This window comes from Zonotrichia albicollis, chromosome 4 (genome assembly GCF_047830755.1).
Source record: "Zonotrichia albicollis isolate bZonAlb1 chromosome 4, bZonAlb1.hap1, whole genome shotgun sequence".
NCBI classification, from domain to species: Eukaryota; Metazoa; Chordata; class Aves; order Passeriformes; family Passerellidae; genus Zonotrichia; species Zonotrichia albicollis.
Genome location: NC_133822.1, coordinates 10747812 through 10771759, shown reverse-complemented (window position 1 = coordinate 10771759; position 23948 = coordinate 10747812). Strand labels below are relative to the sequence as shown.

Genomic DNA, 23948 nt, shown 5'->3' with positions numbered 1-23948 from the left:
TTATCAATTCTTAATGCAATTTGTCATCTACTGACTCTCTCCCCAAAAGTAATTTTAAATCTCAGGGAACTTGAGCAGGTTTTTTTTTTTTTTTGTTTGTTTTTCTTTTCACTAACCACAGGACTTGGAAAATTATTAATTAAAAAAATTATTAATGTTTGGGGTTTTGTTTGGTTTAGTGTGTGATTTTTTTTTAAAAGAAAATGTTTAATTTTATTCTCAGCTTCTACAAAAAAAATCTGAACATAAGTACCAATAGGACAGAATTTATTACTGTTGAAGCCAACAGAACATTATAAATTAATCAAGAACATTGCTTTGATCAAAGATTACCCAGATCATCAAACAGTAATTAAAGCTACGGTAATATTAGGCCGTGTCTTCCCTTGAGCTTGAGCAAGCTTTGTTAATGCAGCCACCTATTCTTAGTGACTTACAGCTGCTTTTGTTTGCTGGGAGAAGGAAAGCTTCAAAATGTCAATTTACTGCTAAGGGAGTAGAGAGAGAGTGGCAACTGCAAATACCAAATGAGGCTCCCTGTGTTTTGATGACCTCTTAATTTCCATTTGGATTACAAAGAAAACTTGCAGATATGTATTCAAATTTCCCAGCTTGCATTTATAAAAGTGATTTCATTTTTCTGACATCTCATCACTGGTCAGCAATGTGTAAACTCAACAGAATTTATCATATACAAATCAAATCCAACTTGATACATAGTTAAAAATAAATAAATAAACAAATTAATTAATAATAAAGCTGGTAAAAAATAAATAGAATTTTCACCTCCATGTATCTGTTTAATGTTTTCAAAATATAAATCCAAATTTTTAGAGAATTCTACTTTTAAGGGCTGCAGCTTTGATGTTTGGTTGCACACAGAAACAGAACATAGCAGTGGCAGTGGTACCTCAAATGGGACACACGTTTTTAAAAAAACTGTGAATAACTTTGGGAGTCCCCAACCAGGCTAACTCATCTCATACATTATTATAATCCTATTAAATGGACTCTGACTCCTCAATAAATATCTGAATTGACCACATTTCACCGTAGCAAACCCTTCACAATTCTATTCTAAAAGTAATCCTGAGCTCCCTCCCCTTCACCACACCTCTCTCAGGGACAGCAGTGGTGTCCTCGCCTTAGGAATGAGGGAGAAGACAAATGTGAATGGTCTGCAATAGCCTATTTATGCTTAGAAAGAAATAATGTGTTTCAGAGGTTGGCTTCACACACTCTCACTCAGCCAAACTTCCTGATATCTATTTTATTACACATTACTAAGTTAATTTAAGAAGTTAAATAGATTTGCTCTCTTTTTATCAATTTTTTTCCTTAGAAAAACAACAAAACTGCACCTTAGTGAAAAACTTCATTTGTAGACAACCAGAACCACCCATAAATATGGCCTGAAAACAAGGATCTTTCAGCAAACATAAAACTGGTGACCCAATGAGGATAAAAGTGCTTCAATTACTTCCAAAAAAGTTGACTTTTTTGAATTTTCATTTCAAGATTATATAAATAGGTTTGCTTTATATCGGTAAAAAGTCTTCTCTATGTTTTAAAAAATGTTACTTAGTATTTTGTTTCATTGAGGACAACAAAAGGAGACAGAAGGAGAAGAGAAGGAATATAACACATTTCTGAGTTTTGAGATCAGTCATTGTGAACCTCACTGAATAGCACAATTTGAATGAACAGAAGACTTTATTTATTTCCCAAATTTAACTCATTTAAACACTTGCCTTCCTTTCTTAGTGCACTGGAGAAAACACCCAAGATATACAGTAAAGTATAGTTACACCAGTTGTGTCTGCAAGTGTTGTGGTATCAGTTACATTTTACATTTTCAGGGATGAAGAAAGATGGACTGCACAATATATTATCATTTTATATGTCAGAGGTATCTTGAAATTCAGGGTCAAAATAGTGACAAAGTCCTCAGAATCTATGGCATTCACAACACTTCAATCAAAATTTTCATTTTCTAAGGAAATTCAATCTTACAATGTCCACAGCCAGGACCTCCAGAGAAATGTTCACCAAGTACAATAATTTGGGTTGTTATTCTTAAAATCAACGACCTTTAAGAAAAAATCCAGTTCTTGCATTTTTCCTTTTTACTTTTCTTAATCATAAAACTCTCCATTACTTCAACCTTAACAAGGGTGAGCGTAGCATATTTTGGAATGTGTCCATTTATCACCTAGGTCCATCTGCTAGCTCATCAGAGAATAGCATGAGCTAAGAAATTCTTTGCCTTTGGGTAAAGCATACACAAATCAAATCCAACTTGATACACACAGTAGTTAAAACTAACTAACTAACTAAATAAATAAATAACAAAATTAATAAATAAATTATAGAGCTGGTAAAAAATAAATAGAATTTTCACCTCCATGTACCTGTTTAATGTTTTCAAAATATAAATCCAAATTTTTATAAAGCTTTTGCTAATGCATTCATCTTACTTGATAAATGTAAAGAAAGAACTGCGTAAGTATCATGCCAATCATAGAGAAAAATAGTAGGAATTAAATTGTTTACTGCTAAATTATCTGCCAAATCATCATCTTAAGCAGGATTGCAGGCTCTTATGACAATAGGGAAGATCATCCAGATACAAGTGTTATATGAATTTTAAGTAAGCTGTTAAAGCCCCCCCTTGCACAGACCTCTACACAGATAATGAATGAACGAGACAAGCACTATATGACAGCCTTTCTATTTCTAAGTCATTGGTGTGTCTGTAGGGTTTCTAGAACACAGCTTCTAAGACTAATTAAGTTAAAATCTGTAGAATCCAACAGAAAGTTACTCTGGGTTATAATTCCTTCTGGCAGAGGGAAGCTTTCCTGAACATCCCTGCTCCAGGGCAGCTCAAATCAGAGATCAGTCTCTCTTACAAGCCATTCATCTCAGCTAAACTCCAGAGGCTGATCCAAGACCTGGAAAGCTGAAAGTGTGGCCTGGGAAGCTGCTGCCAACGTGAGTGCCTGAGCAGACTCACACCATCTGTGCATGAGGCACACAGAGATCACGCTGAGCAAGGGATGAGATGTGCTCCTGCAGCATCTCAGCTCACTACAGAACAGCTAATTATTATAAAACAGCATTCAAAAGACAAAATAAATAAAAAATCTTCTAACAATTGCTGGTGGACTCATTTGGTGAATGAAACTCATCACCACATATCATACACCCATATCTCTTTTTCTTTTGTAGGATGAAGCAGTATTTTTATCTCAGTAGGAATATAATTTACAGGCCAAGTCAGCCTATATGGATTCACCCTACAGCTCCTGGAACTGTAATAGCAGCATGCCTTATGAACATCATGCATGAATTATTTTTTGCAGAGATGTATCAAAAAGGAAACAGATTCAGGGAGTGGAGTTCCTTGGAGCTGCCTCTACAGGCTGATGCTACATTCATTTCTGCCATTGCCTGAAAAGGTTACTCTGCACAAGATGGCATTTTTCTGGTGTAACAGCCATAGAGAAGCTCCAGTGTGTTTGTCACATCAAAGCTCTTTACACAGACCCACATTTTTTTAATTCAGTGTGTCTGTAAAAGAGGATTCTCTTCAATCAGTTTGGAGCAGACAAGCTCATGCATTGCTATGAGGCAGATTCTCTAATCCAAGCCTTCCTTTCTGGTACTGCAGGGTTCCCCTCCTTCTCTCCCTCCTGTGCCTAGAGGTATTTTAGAGCTGGAGTCCAGAAGCATACTTGTAGTAGTTTATTAGATTAAATGAGCTGTCAATTAGCTTAGTCATGAGTCTTTGCTGTGAACATTCTATGTAAAAATGGAAGTTGTGCATACTTCCATGAAAATGTAACTAGGTACTTAAATCTGTAGTTCAGTAAGTCCTTCACGTTTTTTTCTTTTTCCTGTATGCTGAGGTATCTAGTTTTTAGACCAGATTGTGACTTCGTACATATTTTTGTCTTTTCAAAGACCAAATACCTACTGACAAATGCAGCTAGTGAGATCAATCTCAAAATTTATTTTGCTACATGGACTTTAAAATTCTATTAAGCTACTGTCTCTTCCTTTTTTTTTTTTCTAACAGTCCATTTGCTCTGTAGAAACCATGTGTCCTTCACACCAGAGCAGCTTTGCAATGCCTGAATGCACAGAGAGTTCATGGGTAAGACAAAGTTACATGAACCTTCTTAAGCTGAAACGACAATTACATGACTATTTGTTGCTGTTGGTTTTGTTGTTTTTTTTTTTTTAACATAATACTTTTAAAACTAAAAAGAATATACTACGTTGTGCTTTGCTGAGAGACAGTTAAAAAGAAGCGCACAAGACAAGATTTTTCTGTGTATCCTGTGTTCCTGCTACCAAGTCTCAAGCTGTACATAGAACACCTCCTTATAAGTATTCCCTTTGCTCTTCTAGGGGAAAAAATCCTTAGGAAGGACTAAGGACAGTACCTTTTTCAGCTGGGCAACTACAGCAGCAATAGCCTCTGCTTTTTGCGTAAAAATCTGTTGGGGTTCCTTTTTAATGCTTTTTACCTGCTTGGCTTGTAAATCAAATGTTGTTAGTCATGATTCTTAGCAAATGTAAATTAGTGTAATCCACTGCAGTCAGTGGAGCTCTGTCAGCTTTCAACCAGCTGAGTATTTTGGCATCTTGAGTCCCGACTTCCTGCCTTGTTGAAGCAATCACTGCATTACTGTACTGGGGGTATTACACTGGTATTACATCCAACTTGGAGTTCTCCCAGATCTCACCTAAACTCATAGTAATGTTCAAAAAAGCAGGATTTAAATATGTGCTTTAAATCTATTTTTGGAAGACTAATTTGAAACCATTCCCAGAGAGCATCCCAGAACCAGAGAATGTGCTGAGTTGGAAGAGGCCCACAGGGATCATGGAGTGCAACTCCTGGACCTGTGCAGGACACTCCAATCCCACTGAGCCTCCTTTGGGCATCACAATAAACAGCTCTCACCTGCCTCTCCACCTCCTTGTTTCTTCTACCCCAGTTATGCTACTTTGCCTGGTTCAGCCTATGGATAAGAGTAGCCCCAACATAACACTCTTAATTTTAAGGGCATCCAAACTTTCTTTTGCAGTTTTTCTTATTTACAGGCATTATAGGGCTGTCATCATTGCTAACAAGAGAAAATGTGTATAAAATATGCATCAGCACAAACATATTCCTATTTTCTGAGGCAGAATCACTAATGAACTAATAAACTCCCAAATATTTTGTTTTTTTAAACACTATGTGGAATGTTCATTACAGGTATTTTCAAAAGTTGTGATCAGTGAGAATTACAATGGCTACATTATATATGCAAGAAAAAGAGTGGTTACTTGTTAGGATAAGATTGTAATTCCAAATCAATCTAAGAAAATTGTCAATGAAGAAAGAAAAGGGAATCCTCTTCTGAAGAGATTCTTCTTAAATATAATTCCATGAAATTTAGTACATATTGAATTCAAACACCTTAAATACAAAAAATACTTTCCCTGCTTATCTATGTCCACACTGCAGAATAAATTAGACTCATACCAAAGTACTGATCTCAACAGGACAGCTATCCACTTTCCACATACCTCATCTGACTTTACTGGCCATCTATTTATTTTTTTTATTATTCCCCTGTAAGCACACATTACACTCTGAGTTTTACATCCTTTCTGTTGCAGCATGTCACAGTTGAGACAGCCACATACACAGAATATCACCATAAAATTTCAGAAGGCTACAAGCCTCTGCCCTTCTTGTTCTTTTGTTCTTTACCCCAACCTTTTATACCCCCCATGTTGATGCACTGCCCCTGTGTGCCCTCTGTTCCCTGTGGTGGTTGGTCAGTACCCCTGGGCACTCCATGGCTCATTACTGTCAGTGCTGCTGATCAGGTGCTGCTCACCTGCTGCTCACAGCTGTGCCCACTGGGGATGGGGCTCAGCCACAGCACCATCCCAATCACCACCCACACCCCTCTGGTCAAAAGTTCTCCCAGTCTAAAATGAAAGTAATTGAGAATTAAGGTAGTACTTCTATCCCTCTCTCTCCTGGTCATGAAAAAAAAATATTTTATAGTTCTGCAGAAGACATCATTGTACAATGTTTCCATTGTACATTTCCCTGCAGCACAAAGACCCCCAGACATCCAAGGCACATCCAAACACAAACAGCACTGATGAACCCCAAGATACTTTCAGCAAATTATGGGAGCACCATTAGCACTGCAGCTAATTGAAAAATTTATGGTTTATGTTAATTCACTCTAGATGAGAACACATTAATTGTGCTACTTTGAGAGCTATCTTGGTGACTTTAGAGATCTTCATAGAAGACTTAATTGCACAAAGCAGACACAGATCCTGACTTCAGCTGAATCACTGGGAATTCTTCCCCTGAGTCCAGGGAAAGATTGACCAGGCTGTGAAATGGTTATAATCTGTTACATGTTCTTGCTAAGAGCTTTAACCTCACACTTGGAAAAATTAGATATTTCTCCTACCAATCTAATTACTACAACTTTTGACAGAAAGTAATGATTACTATTTTATAATAGGAGCAATCTGCTCCTTCATTTTATATTATTCACACTGCTTTTAGAGAGAAAAGAAGAAGAAAACCCAAACAAATTATTTCTTTTTTTCAAGTTTACATGAAGACTACAGGTTTGGTCCAAATAATTCTGGAGCTGGAAGAAGAAATAAATCAGAAAAAAAGCTGAAAATTCAATCTGACTGTAAGCATTTTTAAAGATTGAGCATCTGAAGGCAAATTCTGTGAATAAAAGTGACAACCATGCAGGCATGCAGCTTTTTCTGTCTTGTAGTCTCTATTTTTCCAAGATTGTGGTTCATTTCAGAAAGATCTAACTAAATGTTAATAGGCAGTGAGCAAGAAAAAAAAAAAAAATGTCATTCAGAAATAGAAATGGGCAAGTGACAATAGCCTGTAAACAAGAAGAGAGTGGAAGAGTGCATGGGGTGCACCTTGCAGGGCTTTGTGTTTTCCCTTGCAGCCAGGAGAGCTAATTAAAACCTCCTGTCTAAAAAAAGACATCGTGCCACATAGGTCAAACACATGGCTTTGATACAGTGGGATATTTTACATGGAAACATCTCCCTTTCATGCTTTTAATCCTGGGATTACAAGCACATATCGACCATCTTGTGAACATCATCTGAGATAGGACTATTTCCTTGAAGTCTATTGTAAATTCTGGCTTCTCAAAAGAAATTTACCTATAGTATTCACACACTCATGTTTTTGTTTTTATCCACATGAATGTCACTGTGGCAAAGCTGGTAGCACTACAGATTATTAGGCTTGCCCAGAGTTTTCATTATAAGACTGTTTAGCAGCTTGTAAATTTGCCAAATATTAACAACATAAATTAACATTTTCCTCAGGGGAAAAAAAGAATGAAACATCAATTTCTTGGTTTTTTATTATCTATTTTACTATGTGGTCCTTACACAAGAATGCATAACAAAACGGTTGAGACAGTAACTTATTGTTTTGGTCCAGTTAGAAATCCTATGTAATTCATTTTCCTGTTACCTATTGATTGTAGATTAAAACCTCAATGCTGTGTTTTTAAAGATATATTTTAGTCTTTAGTGTTAAAAAAACTTTGGCCTGAAAAGGACCTGCAGATCACTGCAGAGATTAATCAGCTAAATTGCTGAGAACACAGGTGTATTCCAACTCAGAGACATCACTCCTAGAGAATGTCCCACCTCCTCTGCAGCTCAAGATCAGACTTGGCTGGGGTCTCTCAGGTATACACAGTGGGAGAAGGAGGAGAGGAAAACTGAATGAAGGACAAAGGGCAAGAGACTGAGATATGGAAACAGGAGATAACAGACTGGAAAAGGGCAAGCAAAGAGTAAAGTGAGACTGGAAGGGAAGGTGAAATTGAAAAATCTAATAGGAGAAAATTACAGGTCTGGGACTGAGAATTAGTGATGGAGGGAAATGTGAGAAAGGGGAAGAGAAATTCCTGTGGAAGCAAAGAGATGAGCATATTGGGACAGACTGGCCGCACACACCTGGACAGAATGTTTTGGAAATGCTAAGAAAAAAGAAGGAGTTAAGAGAGAGGTGCTGATCTGGAAAAAGCTGAGGAAAAAGGTCCCAAAATAGAGACAAGAAAGTACTGTAAAATAGAAAGGCAGACTGGTGAAGCAGCAAAGACAGGAGCTGAGACAGAAACATAGCATAGGTTGAGGAGAAATGAAAGACAGCCAAGCAACACAGCAGGAAAGGAATGGAAAGCTGAATGGTGAATCAGTAGCAAGATGCTGAATGGAAGGGAAAAAAGAGACTCAGCAAGTGCAGAACAGACCAGTTCACACCTAAATTAAATATGCAAAAAGGGACTTGTATTAGAAAGTCCCCACCAGATCCTGGATACTGATGGTTTGTAATTCTTTTTGTTCTCTGTCAGCAGATACATGTGAAATCCACCTGCAGAAACTCCAATGAGAGTTCCATGCTTCCAAACCTTACATTTCCTCTGGACATTTCTGTGCTGGAAACCAATGTTTCTACAAATCTGATGATTTGTGTTAGGGTTTCAAGATTTTGTTTTCAGGTTTTTTTATGGTTTTTGAAGATTAACACATCCATGTAAAGCATCTGCTTTAAATTGTGCTGCAATATGATGCAGTCAAATATTAGGAAAGGCCAGAACTAAAATGAACTCTGCAATCTTCATTTATGTTCATTGTGCATGCAGTGACACAGCCCTTCCTTTGATAAGACAGTGGTGATCTCATCTGAGCTAATGGACATCTGAGCTAATCATCCAACCTCCTCTTATAGCCAGGAAAGACAAAATGTCCTTCTGGGACAGGATACAAACAAGACATGAAGGTCATTAAGGTCAAAAGAATACATTAATACACAATGGTAAATCTGACAACTTCGTACCTTATTTTTTCTCTGTGTTTCTTAACACTTCAAAAACCTTTTGAAGCAATCTGCTCAAACCTCTGCTATCCATTTCATGGATTATTTGGAATCATTATCTGAAAACCAAATTTCAAGACTTCGCATCCAGTTCCCCAGCACCAGGGGCTTTTGCTGACAAACAATAGTTCAGTTTCCTGATGCAGCAGCAAAATTCCCTTTACCCTTAGTCAGACATCCATCAGTTCAAAGAAAGAGCCATAGCTCTTGTGCAGGGTAAGGAGAGGTATGATCATATGGTTTTATACAGGATTGTGATGTATAGACACAAAATTGTATAGACAGTATAATTCTGACATGTTCCTAATTCTGCCTTCATTTTTCTGCAATGGTACATGTGTTGTAACCATCTATGAATAAAAGGATAACACCAAAAAAAAATCTCAGTGAGAGATTTGTAAATTCTTCTCTAAAAGAAACTTGATGTTAAATTGAACAGCTGAATAAAAGTAGTTTTCATTCTCATCTGTGTTTCTGCTAACCAAAAGCTGCCTCATTTCATGAAACATGTGACAGAAAGATAGGTGCCCTTGTTAATAGAGAGCAGAATTCTCCACCACTGTGAATGGTTGCTTCCTGGATACCATATTTGACAAACAGAACATAAAAGTGCTTGCTTCAGTGGAAGTCTTGCAACAATGGCAAGCCTTATGTCTGATACTGCAAAGCTGATTAAATATTATCAATGAGGAAGTGCTGCAACACTGAGAGTGAATTGATGCATGTCTGTTCTTCATTTCTCTCTCAGTAAGCACTGCAGAGTTTAATCCCCCAAAACCATTTTTGTATGTTGGGATGAAATGATTGAAAAGCCTGGAAGGTGCAAGCCCTTCAGTTTCTAGTTACAGCAGCCTAGGACACCTCTCCTTACTTCAGCAAGCTGGTCCACCCCACTTGCAGTTCGTGCGAGCGTCACGAGATCTTCTTGCATCTTATCCACCCATGCTTTTATCCTGCAGAAAACAGAAAAGCAAACAGAGGCATCTAATCAGACAAGTGGAAATGGCATACAAGCATATAGCACAGAAAAATAAAAGAGAGAAAGTTGAATACAAAACATAAAAGACTTCTCTTTGAGGTTTTTCTTCTTCTTCTTTGCTGACCTGAATCTGTGCATACAGCTGTCTATGGTGGCCACCATGCTGTGCCACCTGTAAAAACCCAAGAGTGCCATCACATCTCTGCAGCCAAGCTGCAGCAAAGATCCCCACAACAGAGCTGGCACACTCCCTTCCAGTTAAACTCTTCTTACCTGCTGAGGAGAGGTAAAACCAGCGAGAACTGCTAAGTCTCATATCTGAGTATAAAACCTCAGTCTCCTTACTTTCAAAGGACGGCAGTAATTCAGTGGTCTCAGGAGCCACTCATCTTGGGGCAAGTCCAAGTACATTAATGGATCTCTCACTAGTCTTAAACAAATTCATACCGTTAACGCTAGTAACCCTCTCCCCACCCATCCTATTTCCACTTCTATCCAACAACCTCAAGAACAGCCCCAACACAATTACAAATGCAGTCAAAGCCTCCTTCTTAATCAGCTCAATCCCAATAACAATCTACATCCACTCTGGAACAGAAAGCCTCGCCTCCCTCTGAGAATGAAAATTCATTATAAACTTCAAAATCCCTATCAGGACAACCTGCCTGCCCTGCGGCTCACTCCCAGAAATTCCTCTCCAAAGTGCCCCAAGGTCCTTCTCCCAACAGACAGTGCAGAGACAAACAGCAGCTGGAAGCTGGCTTACAAACCACACCAGATTTTCTGGCCTGTAGCCTCTCCTCAAGGAAGCAACAGCAGGGCAGGCAGCAGTGGCCACGAGCTGCTTTGGAAAGGCACGTTTGCTCCTGGCTGCTGTCACCAGGGAACAAGTGATTTGCTGCTGTGCTCTGCTCCCTGTGCCCAGTGAACCTGACTCTCTGGAAAAGCATTGGATCCAACACAGTTTCTGTGCCACGTCACGTTCTCTAGCAGGAAAGAAGCCATGGTGAAAGTTTATTCCAGTAAGATCCATGTTCAGAAGGTTGTCTTACTTGCCTAGCCAGAAATTGTCATGTCCAACTCAACTCTCACATTATCCCTGCCATTATGCCTGCTTTCTGCTCTGAAACCTAGAACAGATAAACATATTTGTCTCAGCCATTTCCCAGCCTTAATCTCATACCCCAGGGATGACAACCTAGATTAATTCATTAATTAAGACAGAAAAATGGAAGATTCCATTTTTGCTTCAAAATGGAAAATTTGGAAGACTAAGAAAGAAGATGGAAGACTGACTTTACTTCTTTTTTCCATTACTTTAATGAATACATTTTCTGCTAATCCACAACCAATATCTTCAAAGAGTACCATCTCTATTATGGTCTCAAGTTGATTTTTTTTTTATTAAAGGACCTTTCCTCATGCTTCCTTCACACATGAAAAATCATATTTGCATTGACTATAGCAATTATTTCCATTGTTGGTGTAGTGCTCCCAAACCTTCCCTTCTATACTTTGCTTTCCAAAAACTGAAATAAAATAAATTAACTTCCTGGTTCAAGTCTCCACAAAGCCCTATATTATATAAACATTTAGTTCTGTATAGAAATCAGATTGTTTAAAACCATGGTGCATTATGCTTACCATGGCTTTAAGACCATCACCTGCATCTGTGTGAAGCACATTGACTCAAAAGCACAAGTACAAGCACAAACAAGAAAATGTTATCATTTTCCATTTTTAAATGGTTTTCGTTTTCCTAAGTGGAAGTATGAAGCAAATGAAAGGTGAAAAAGTGAAACCCATTACCCAAAAGTGTTTTCAAAAGCATAAAATAAATAATTGAACACTCTGAGATTTTTTTATGATCCATTTCAGTTATAAAATTGTGGGTGTTATTTCTAACAGGAGTCGATGGAAAAAATCTGGGAAGATTGATTTTTAAATTGACTTTTTCCATTTCCTACTGCTTTATATTTTTACTAGATATATTTCTCTCTGTCTTTAAACAAAACTGGAATGGTGAAGACACATATTAGTTAACTAGTTACTTAGCTAATGAGTTACTTAAATTTGAAATTTAAGAAGAAGCTAAACTTAAAATCAATAATTACTTACTATTACTTGTAAATGAAATATGCATCATATCTTCTCTTTAACATGAAAAAATATTGATTTTTCAATAAATACTTATATGTTGTCTAGAACTCCTGCCTCCACACAATTAGCCCACACCTTGCCTTTTGAAATTAAATCACCAGGACTAGTTTTTGTTTTATTTTACGTTTGGCTTGATTTTGTTTTAATTTGTGTTTAAGCTAGGCTTCTCCTTCAATGTCAGTGGGAAAAGGCATGTCCAGAGCTGACTCACTCTCTCCTCAGCCAGGTGAGCTGAATCCACTTTCTAAATATCTTCTAGTGGGGCTCTGGTCAACTTTGATTCCAAGTCAGAGTTCTCCAGCTTGACTTTTAGTCAGGTAAAGATAGAGTTTCAGTCTGTAAACTGGAATAGGAGGAAGTACACCTTCTTCCTAACTTAATGGCAATCTCTCTCCCCAGCTGTAATTTTGATGTAAATTATAAGGTTTCTTTCAATATATTCACTATATATTTACCTTAAGATTATTTTCTTGCATATTGGAGACCTTCTGTAGTAAAAACTGCCTTTTATTTTTTTTTTTTCTTTCCTGTACATCAGGGTGCACAATTGTCACAGAATTATGGAACTATAGAATAGTTTGGGTTGGAAGGGACCTTTAAAGGTCATCCAGTCCAATCCCCCTGCAATGAGCAAGGACAGCTTCAACCAGCTCAAATTGTTCAGATGGCAAAAAGCAATAACATCACAAGTGTTGAGCTAGATTACTGTCAAAAGTAGAAATGATAAAATTACATTCCATGACTTTGAGGAAGCTCAATATAATTCCTCCTGCTTTCCCACAAGAATTTGAATATGATTAGCAGTATTTATAAAGTCTAATGTCAGGATTTCTGCATCTCAATTTCCTACCTTGCTACCAGACAAAAGTGTACATTTGAGACATTTCATGCTCCACATAGGTTTTTTTCTCAAAAATGGACATACTCACATTCTATAACTTTCACAAGAAAACTGCACATAGTATATAAAATAAAATGGTTTTTGTTTCTCTTTTCCAGTGAAGGACTCGTATTATCTCATTGTGGTTTTGGGGTTTTTTTAAGTGTGTCCTTAAAACAAAATAAATAAGGCCTTTAGGCACTGAAATGCTTTTCTGGTGCTCTTTTAACTGAAGCCTGTAGTGCAATATCTGTCTGACAGCTGCTCATGGTCAGAGTTTATTTAACAATTGGAAAGCTGTCACAGCAAATGGGAGTCCCCATGACTTAAAGAAGCAGCAGTAATTTTTTTTTTTCCTGCAAAGGGCACCAAAAAAAGCCTGTACAAAAGGCTGGTTTGTTCCTATCATTATTAGTTTGGCACAAACATTGCACTGGATGTATCACCTATTGTAAGGTGATCATGTTCTGCAGGACAATTGACAAACCCCCTTTCTCCCACACACAGGTTGTCCCTGCATGAAGCAGTGACAAGACAAAAGGAGTGTGCACATGCCTTCCCACAGCAACTTCCCAGGGATCTGGATGATGGAGGGATCTGTCTGATCAAAGATAGACAGACACAGGCCATTTACTGGGGCATTGGAAGGTACAACCCTGCTCCTGTCACCTGGGCTGTGATCAGATTGATGATAAAGTAGCCAAAACACTAAAGAGCCACCAACCACATTGTGTGATTAGCCAATTTAGTGAAACAGCTACTTTGACAGCACAGGAAGGTTTTGTTTTCTTCCTTTTCTTTTTGTATTTTTTCTCATTTTTTAAAGCAATTATATTTGCTAAAGTCAGAGGATGTTCCCAGGTACACCCCTAGCCACACTACAGGTAGAATTAAATATAGCAGGTACTAGACTAAAAAAATCTTTATTTTCATTTCATTAAAACCTATTTTTATATTAAACCTGTACTTGCAGAACAGAGCACTGCTCAATTACAAGGGTAAAAAAAACCAAGACATCTTGATGCAGAGTATCCTGGCTATAACTATAACCTTTTTTTCCCTACTGAAACTGATGCAGTATTTTTCTGCTGACTATAAGGAAGGGAGATTCATGTAATGATATGCCAGATCTTTCTAGACCACTCACACTAATTTAAGGCCCATTAGCTGACTTCTGCTTGGATAATATGTTATAATCTGAAGAGGCAAGGTTAAACCTTAACTCTGGCAATCAAAGTCACACGGTATGTTGGCGATCCACATCCAGTTCTCTACAGTTAAGATTACATTCAGCTCAAGTTCCTTTATATCTCTTTTATATAAAAATAGCAACAACTGAAGTAATGAAAGCTGTCAGTAGTGAGAGGAAGAAGTGTTTTCAAAATAGGTCAATATTTCTCTGATTATCAGAAAGGGAAAAAAATACATAACACACCGCTCCTGATTCAATTGAAAAATGATGTTCGGAAAATGAAGATAAATGAGATTAGTTTCAGAAAATGGGAGACAAAGCCTTCCTATATTTTTTCAGCCTAACCCCACTTTATTTTCTTGCTCAGAAAAAAACTTCACTGTCAGATTTAGATGTTTTTTATAAGATTTGCTGTTAGTGAAGGAGGGGGAAAAGGCTACAAAATTATCATAGCAGCAAGCTTCATAGCTATTTTTTGTCACTATTAGGCAACACCAGAGGGCAAATAGAAATTCTTATAGTAATTTATAGAAGGCATATGAATGGAAGTTAAAATCGAATTACTAACATTCTACCCAGAAATTACCCATGTTCTGCATTTACACCTCTCACTACACAACTAGTGATTTTAAATAGCATTGTATTTTTTTAATGACCTAAGCTGACAGCACTCATCTCTCAGCATTTATGGGGATAAATGAATAGGTTTATAGGCAATCAGACTTTTGAAGAAGAAATAAAGGCAAGTTTTGTGAAATACTGAAGAAATTTTCATAATGTACCAAAATTCCACTGATTCTAAAACAGAATGAAGGGGCCTGGATATGAAGAAAAGATCACTAAAATCCCATTGTTATCACATTAACCTCTCCAATGTCCACTGTCGCCATAGCCAGAAAATGAAAAAAAGAGGGATATATAATTTATATGTGGCATTAAAACACAAGAAGGAAAAACAGTCCATCTAAGGTTTTGTGAATTTTCCAGATCTTACTACAGTGTTTGTAATAGCCCAGTTAGATCCCACAGAGGGGACTCAATTTCATCAGCCAAAGACAGGCTTATCTCATTCTATGACTTCTATGGTTATGAACACCTCAGTGTGATGTATAGTCCTCCAATACTTCTTCTTCTGTTGTTTGAAAGTTTGCTAATGTGCTATTTGAAGGTATTTATAACTATAAAAGTAGTGTACATAGTAAATAACAGTTTGAAATTAACATAAGGATTCAGAAATTGAAGTGAAAAGAGGTGTGTTCTGTAAGTGTTGAAGACCCTCCTTTTATCCCAATGCAATAATGATACAGGAATACATATCAAGTGCTAACTATCTGTTAAAAATACATCATACAATTTTGTATAAATGTTTGGAAGAATGTTTGTAAAAGCAAAGCAAAAAAGCAAAGCAAACATTAATTCATTATGGCTGTACTGAGTGAGGAAAACATAGAAGCTATGCAATTTCTGTGCATAAAAATCTTCTGTATCTTCTGCTCTCCAAGAAGATATATTTCTCTTGTTGGCAAGAAGAAATATTAGTACTTTGTTTCTTTGCCCTCTTTGACTGTCTTATCTTCCCAAGTGTGACAAGCTGTTGGCCATGCAAGGAGCTCCCAGAGATAAGATAGCCCCAATGATCAAGGCCAGATGGCCTCTTTTATTCTTTCCTGTTTTCAAAGTGTAAAACCCTTGCCTGGAATAGTTGTTTTACATTTCTCAAATGGAAACATTTGGGAAGCAAGACATAATTTCTCTGTCATATCTGTTATTCTATAGAAAAAAAAAAAGTCAATGTAGACAGAAATCTCTTCAGGAAACATTTGTTTCTTAGTACCAGAGATCCTAATGTTCAGATTTGGGGGTTTTAAGCTTTTAATTTATGTAGTTAGGCCATCCAGTGACAGAAGGTATAACATTTTTCAATGTTTTTCCCCCAACACTCCTTCTCCATATGAACATAGTTCATCTCAATCATGGTCTTCAGAGAACAAGTTCTCAGGAGCATTCCCAACTGACTGCTCTACCAAGTGCTCTTTCAAGGACTCCCCCTGTACCACAGATAATTGGGAACAAGGAATCCAGCAATGCAGCATTGGTACAGACACAAAGAGAAGGAATAACCCTTTGACTGGGCCATCCAGCTCAGGATCTTTAAGTTCCACCACTGACTTCCATGCGAAAGTCAGCGGCAAGTCAATTGTTCATGGCACATGAAGGGCAGATCCTTTTCTGTGCACTTCTTTTTGAGAAAATACTGCTTTGAGAAGAATACTGAGTCCCAGGTGCAGGTTTCAAGATAGAAATGGTCAGCTGTGAAAGGCACCATGAGCTGCTTAGCTTTTGCCCCATTGCCCATAGAAGAAGAAACCTTTCTCTGTTCTCAGCCACGACTTGTAAGCCAAACTAACTCCCTCACCCCAACATCACTTTTGGAGCCCAGCCTGAATGGCTGTTTTGCTCTCACCTTCCAGCAAAACCTTGCCTAAATACCTCCATCAGAAGGCTTCACAGATGGATCTGGGAAGAATCTCCTCTGACCCAGTGGCTGGACCTGCTGACTGCTGCTCATTCTCACTGAAACAACCTCTCCTCATATTTCTACTCTTCATCTGCAACTTCACTTTACATTTTAACAGGTGTGTAGCAGATTCTTCAAAGCACCCAGATGTTAAGCAGAAGTGATGAAGCAATTCCTTCAATATGGTGTCCACTTTGACAAGCATGGTCCTATTATTTACAACCTTGTTCAGCATGAGCCAAGTGCCTAAGAGGTGTTTAACTACACATGTTCATAATTATAGTTTCTGCTTCACAAATATTTCCCTTTACTTTGCCCAAAGTGTTCTTTAGCAGTCTAAAGCTTCCTAGCAAATAACATGAAAAATATCCTCTCACGGAAATTACAGTTGCACAAAATATAATTCAATAATTTAAGATCAATCTTTAATGCAAGTCTGACAGAGTCAACTGCAAAATTGCTATAAGCTGTGAAAATAACTCCTTAAAAATGATTATGCTTTAATTATCAGAGATTATACTGCTAAAGCAGTTCAACAGAGAAGACATAACAAATTTTCAGCTCAAATGACTGTCAGTAGAGCTCAGATATGTTTCATTAAAGGCTTTTACAATAAGATACATATGTAGTACCATTTATTGTTTACCACTGAGGAAGCTTTCCAAATCTTCCCAAATCTAGTTACTGTTTTTGTGACTGAGAAATATAAATTAAGAATGAAGACTCCCTAATTTGTTTCTAATCTGTACCAGATTAAAAGCAGTTCTTTAATTTAAAATTGAAATGGTCTAACATCTGGCCAAGGACATAGATCTCACAGAGGAGCAGGCATTGCTGGAGAGACCTGGATATACTTGCACCCATCAGAGATCCCCTAAAAGAACAGGTAATATGCCTCTCATCATCTATTTGCTTCACCTCTTATAACTTGGATACTCTTATTTAAAGAGTATCCAATACAACTGGACACTCTTTAGTGCAATCTGGTCTCAGTAAAATTTCCCCAGTAAAAACACAGATATTCCACTAAAATTATACATGAAATATGGTAAGAAGGAGACTGAAATTGAATCTCACATACATCACTGCAATTATTCCAGCACTTCAACAATGGAATCTGGATTAGAAGCGAGTCCTTATGCAAATTAAGATGTAAATGCTGCTATTTTTGATGGTTCTGTATTATGTGGCAAATCTGTTAATAGCATAATGCCTTTGGAGAATAAAAAAGCATGTCTTAAAAAATGATTGAAAAATAAATCTCAGTTGTAATGGAATTTTACAAAGTGCTTAACAGCACAGTTTTGCTAAGACATTTCAGGCAAACAATTACTTTATCAGTAGTGTTTAACATATCACACTCATACTTTAATCATAATTTATATTGAAATTACTTCTTCCCCACGCTAATAAGCATTACATTTTAACACTAGTAAAGAAAAAAAAAAAGTATATAAAAATATGATACCTTGGATACCAGTAAAGAAAAGATTAAAGGAAAGAAAACCCTAAGATTCATACAAACCAGGAACATATTAATAATCATGTATGTGCACTGATTCAACTGCATGAGTATTTCATCTAAGCCACCCAATTTATGCCCTAACCACTTCAGAATCTTGTTTTCACTCATATTTAATGCAGAAGCTGCACATATGCACTGAATTTGTCTGTTCTTCATACTGAATAAATTGTACAGGCCACCACAATAAGACACATACATTTATCTCCTTAAAGCCTGCAGTTAGTTTGATCTGCTGTTTTGGTTTAAGTTATACTTACAGAAATGCCAAGATAAGCTTTGAGGGAAATGACCCTGTGTTCACCTCATTTTGTCATCACCTGCACTTCTGAGGAACTGAACAGCAAAGCTTCCCCTGAGTTTAGCAACACATGGATGCAGCCTTCAATCAGTGCTTCTCACTGACTTTCAGGGAATGGAGGTAAAAATCAGCATCCTTATTAAAAATCAAGTTAGTTTGTTTGTTTGTTTGTTTTTAAATTTTGGGGTAGAGGTTTAATAGGAAAAAAATAGTATTAAAGTACTTTGCTTCTCAGAATATATTAGGCAAGTGCAACTAAGGCAATGACAGCATCATCAGGGAGCTGAGTTACTCATTCCTCTATTTTTATCTGGTTGTCTGATGTAGGCTTTGGCTGTAGCAGCAAAAGTCCAACACCCAGGACTGACACTGGCACCTGAAAAACCCTGAAGTTCCCAACCTGTGCTTTGCTGCAGCAAGGTACAGGAGCAGGTGAGTAATTTCCCCTATGCAAGTCACACTAATCACAGAACTGAAGCACACAGCAGAACTGGAGGCTGCACTCAGATCCAGAATATCAAGTCTATTTTTTCTAAGTTTGCCACTTGCCTAAATATAAAAGCTAAAGTAAAAATATAGAAATGTTTAAAAACAAGCAGGTGTTTATGTGCTCTGAAAGATAGGCCATGATTGTATATGGAGAATCTTCCTTATAAATTTGTATGAAATTGTTAACACTGTCTAAAGGATACATTATTTATAACAATTCTTTAATATTAAATTCATACTGAGAATATTCTATGATCATTTAAGCACTAAAAAAAAAAAGAAATTAAGACTGGTAAAAAAGTGTAGGGGTTTTTTATACAACTATGAACTGTTTGCAACCAAGCTTCAAATTTTATAACCTCCTTTCCCATGCATTTTTCTGTGGTGTTGATCCCCCTTATTTAATAATGTCAAGGTTTCATAAATAAAACATCTATTACATCAGATATCAGAATGTCACCTTCTGATAAACCTATGTAGTCTGAGAAAAAAAACCCCACCTGACTCCAAATATCACCACCAATGTACAGCTACTCTTGTTCTAATTTATTATATTCTTTTCAATTAAATACTTTAATTTTTTTTTGTTGTACAGTGTACTCCAAAGCATATAACTTGAAAGCTGCACATCTAAATTAATCAGCTGCAAAAACATTTCCAAATATTTCCTCTGCAAATATATTCTTTCTTTCAAAGCCTGACTGCCAATGTGCAAAATTGTCAGCACCCTAATGTGCCACTGCTGTGGCATGTGTAGTAATAGCATTTAGAGTAATGAAGAGACTTTTTTTTTTTTGGAAAGACCTGAATTGACTCCATATTCTGAAAGATCTGCACAATCTGCATTCAGTGCTGCCATTTAAAACAAAAAGTAAAATACCACACCAGAAGATGCAAAGCAGAGATTATTGCACAGGCAAAAGAATGACACAGAATATTAAGTTCCTACAGAAATTAACATCAAAATTAGCATAGCCACGCTGTCTTTAAATTCTTCCCATTTCACAAAGTCACGCTGAATTACACTGAGTTTTTGCTAAAGGCGCAGCTGGCACGTCGTTGTTCCTGGGATGCAGATGCATATTAATGGCTGTGTGAAAAGGATAATAGTATATGAGAAATAAGCAATGCATTCTTTTCCTGCTGGTTCCAGAGATTGTCAGTGTGTTTCCCCATCTCCCCACACTGCAGTTTTCTGTCTTGAAACAGGACTCCTGATCACAGATCAGGACAATGCCTGCACAGGCTGGTGCAGAAGAACCTTAGATGAATTAAACCCATGGCTGTTTCTCCAGGGTGTTAGAGAGAGCAGCTGTGTATCAGAAGTGCTAGCATATTGTAAACTACCAGAAAATTTCAATGCAATTACCCTGTAAAGAACCAGCAGAAACCAAAGCCATATTGCAATCTTCCGCTTTAGAAAATTGACCTTTAGAAATGGCTGGTGTCAGGTGTTGCAGGCCAGCTCAGTCATAAACAACTGTGCAGGTCTTGTATTTCTGTTGCAATCCTCCATTTGTAATTTATACCGCTTTTCTTAAATCTGAAGAAACTGGAGATTGAAGGACAGTGTGTAATGTCATTGTTTGAGCGATACGAAAGTCTTGGCTTCATTATTTTTCTTTCAAAGAACTCTTATAGACAGCTCACGGATTACTTACATAAACCCTAGAAAAATAAGAGTTCATGTTCATGATGTTTGGGTTTCACTTTTGAAAGGCTGTTTGAAGAGACTGCAAGTGTTTGATTCAGAAAGCTCAGGCACAGAAATGGTTTCCAACTGTGCACACGGGGCTAAAGGGCTGCAAGGGTCACTTCACAGTAAAGCTGAACAAGAATGACACTAAATGTAATTCAGCTCTAAAACAATTCCTTCTCAAAGCAGCTTCGCTCTCCTTTCTCAGGCAGGGGTAAATGCTTGAAGGTCAGGAGGCCACAGTGCTTGTCAGTGCATTCAATGCACATTAAAAAGACAGGCTATTAAGCAAAGGTCTCTGACATTTACTTGGGAGACAACCCTCCCCTCTTCCAGTTGTCCCCTTCCCCATTTTCAACACATTCTCTAATTAAACATCAATACAATGCAATATAATTGATGTAGCAGTCATTACTGGGAATTGCCCATTCTCTTATCAAATCAGAGTGTACAGAAAAGGCCGTGTCTGAAATGGGTGAACTTAATTGCCCAATGGTCCCCAAGAGGCTTGTACAAACAGATCAAGACATCACACACAAACAACAGATCTCAGCTGTAACACAAGCTTTTTGTCACTCCCTCATCCATCTTTGCTTACTAGGGATAATGGTGGCTGGATTCGACACTGGACAATTTAATAAATAAGAACACTGGATGTGTTTCAAATGAAGCATCCCAGAATGCAGGATTTAGTGACATTTTGATTAAAGGTCCATACATAACAAAGGCTTTTCATGAGGCAGCTGCTTAAAAGACAATCTATTTGAGCCAAACCAGAGCAGAGTAGCTGGTATCCCTTGGCAATTTACTGTGAAACATTTGTTTGCTGCACAACGATCTGGTTCACAATCACTGTGCTTGCATGGTTGGTTGATTAAATCAGTATCTCTAGCAGTCATTACACAGAGCAAAGGAAAAAAAGTCAACTGCTAAAGTAATGTCTTTTTGTGATACACAAAACAGACCTGTCAGGAAGGCGCTTTCCTTTTTCTATTCCAGCACCTTGCTCTGTTTCCAATTCCCAGTAAAAAGCACTGGGGTTTGAAGTTTCAGAGTCATAGACAATATTTGATCAAGAAAAGTGTTAATCCAGAAAAGTGGTGTTAGCTGTGCTGAAGGAAATGCACTACCAACAATTTAGTAATCAATTCCAGATTCACTGATACTGATCAAGAAACTACTAGATTAATTTTTAAAAAGGGAGGGAGGGGGTTTACAAATAGAAACAACAGTAATTTCAGTAATTTGAATGTGAACATGCAAAGAACACAAGCCTCCACCACAGGCTGCCTCTCCCATGCTGCAATCTGCGCTGTGACAAGTAAAGAGATGCCTTGGTTCCAACCTGGGTTATCAAAAGTAGGTACAGAATATTTAAAAGACACAGATAGGAAGTATTCAGGCAACAGAAAAGAAAATAATAAGAAATAGCTTGTCAAGCACAGAAAATTTCAACTCTGGGGGGTCATGCTGCATTTATTTAGGCCTGGCTGGGTGTTGGTAAGTAGAAGGGAGTAATAGATGGCAGAGATAGAAAGTGAGAATGAAGGAAATGAAGGGACAGCTCTTATATTACAAAAGCAAAAACTAAAAGATTGAATTGCCTAATTTAGATACACCTCTGTAAATGAGTGCATTTCAAATGTTTTAAAAATTTTTATTTATAAAATGCTACCCTAGGCAGTTTCCAAATTGCTTAGTGCAAAAGCTGTTGATAGCCTTAGAGGAAGATAAAGGAATCTTTTCAGCTAGGTGCAGTTTCTGCATTTCTCTTCGTTGTCAGGACTGCAATGCAATTTGCTGTGACAACATACAAGATTCCAAGGATACACTGAATGCCTCAAGAGCTCTGAATATGTAACATTCTCCAGATGGGAGGGAAGGCAAAAACTTTTGTACAACTGTGTTCACCATGAAGATAGCTCTGAAACAGCACAGCCATCCATATCTTTGCCAGAGACTCATTCACAGTGTCACAATCTGTACCTTCTACATAAGCATATTTCTCCTAATTTTCTTTTTACTTCTCTCTGCATCTCACATGTTAGGCCAGCATTTTCTGTATCAAAGTTCTTTCTTACCTCTTCCATTACATGCATGAATTTAATACATTCACATGAATTTAAATAAAATTCACAGCATGGTAAGGTGTGAGCCACTTGCTTATTTCAAAATACTCTCTCACACAAGTATTATTCATTAATTTGTAGTACCTGAACACCTTACACAACATGTGTAACTCATATAAAACTGCCTCCAACCAAGCACTAACCCAATTAGCTGAATTTTGTCAAAGATTCTAGTTAGATTGCACAGAAATCATCAATCAGGCCTCAGATTCAAAGGGTTTGAAATGTATTCATATGACATGTAATATTCAGAGTATTTTTTATTTTATCTTGACTTTTACTGGGTTATTTGAGAGAGCTGACAACAGCATTTTAAGCATTAGCCCAGCTTCAGGAGGTACTAAAGGCAGCCAACCCTCTCCATGATTTTACTGTGTGAAAGTTAAGCAGCAGTAACAGGCAGGTGCTTTGTGCAGACAAGGTATGTTAATCTGGCAAGGGTTAAGAGTGGTTTGTTCGACTGATTTAACACCTTTAGTTCTCTATCTATAGATTATAGATTATAGATAGAGGCTGTACCTGCACTGTAACTTTACACAGTGCTCAGTGCTACAGAGCACAGATGACATCTCTGAATGTTTTCCTAGGACAAGGCTGAGATATTTTTCAGTGTCTAAGAAATCTGTGTAGCCAACCTCCATTACATTAACAACAATAAAAAAGGACATTTGTGTCATCTACTTTAGATTCTTGCTGCAGGTTTTATGAGTTTCCTATTTAGAAGTTCTGTCTCTTGCCATTGTGTGGGAAAGTTGAGTGCCTCAGGATTGTATCATGGGGTACAGGGCCTTTCACAGGAGTCTAAATTCTCATAGCTGTTTTGCACAAAAACCCCATTTCTGCACTAAATTGTCAATCTGCCTCTTTCAACAAAATCCCCCTCTCAAATTTAAGGGAGAGTTTGAGAATGGGCCATGGGGTACACAGCACAGGGGCTTTCACAGGAGCCTAAATCCTCATAGTTGTTTTGCACAAAAACCCCATTTCTGCACTAAATTTTCAATCTGTTTCTCTCAACAAAATCCCCCTCTCAAATTCAACTAAGAGTTTGAGAATGGGCCACTCTGCCACATCCACAAGCACCCGATCAGTGTGGCTACAGGAGAGGGTAAAC

At 37.5% G+C, this 23948-nt stretch overlaps 1 protein-coding gene across 8 annotated transcripts in view; it reads right to left on the bottom strand.

The window, feature by feature from the left end:
* The window catches only part of CACNA2D1 (calcium voltage-gated channel auxiliary subunit alpha2delta 1), a 364493-nt gene that overhangs the window by 302309 nt on the left and 38236 nt on the right, over nt 1-23948 (bottom strand). For all 8 annotated transcript variants that reach the window (XM_074538787.1, XM_074538781.1, XM_074538782.1 and 5 more), the window contains exon 2: nt 9840-9921. In XM_074538787.1, coding sequence (XP_074394888.1) covers nt 9840-9921 — 82 coding nt within the window. The remainder of the gene's footprint in view (nt 1-9839; nt 9922-23948) is intronic.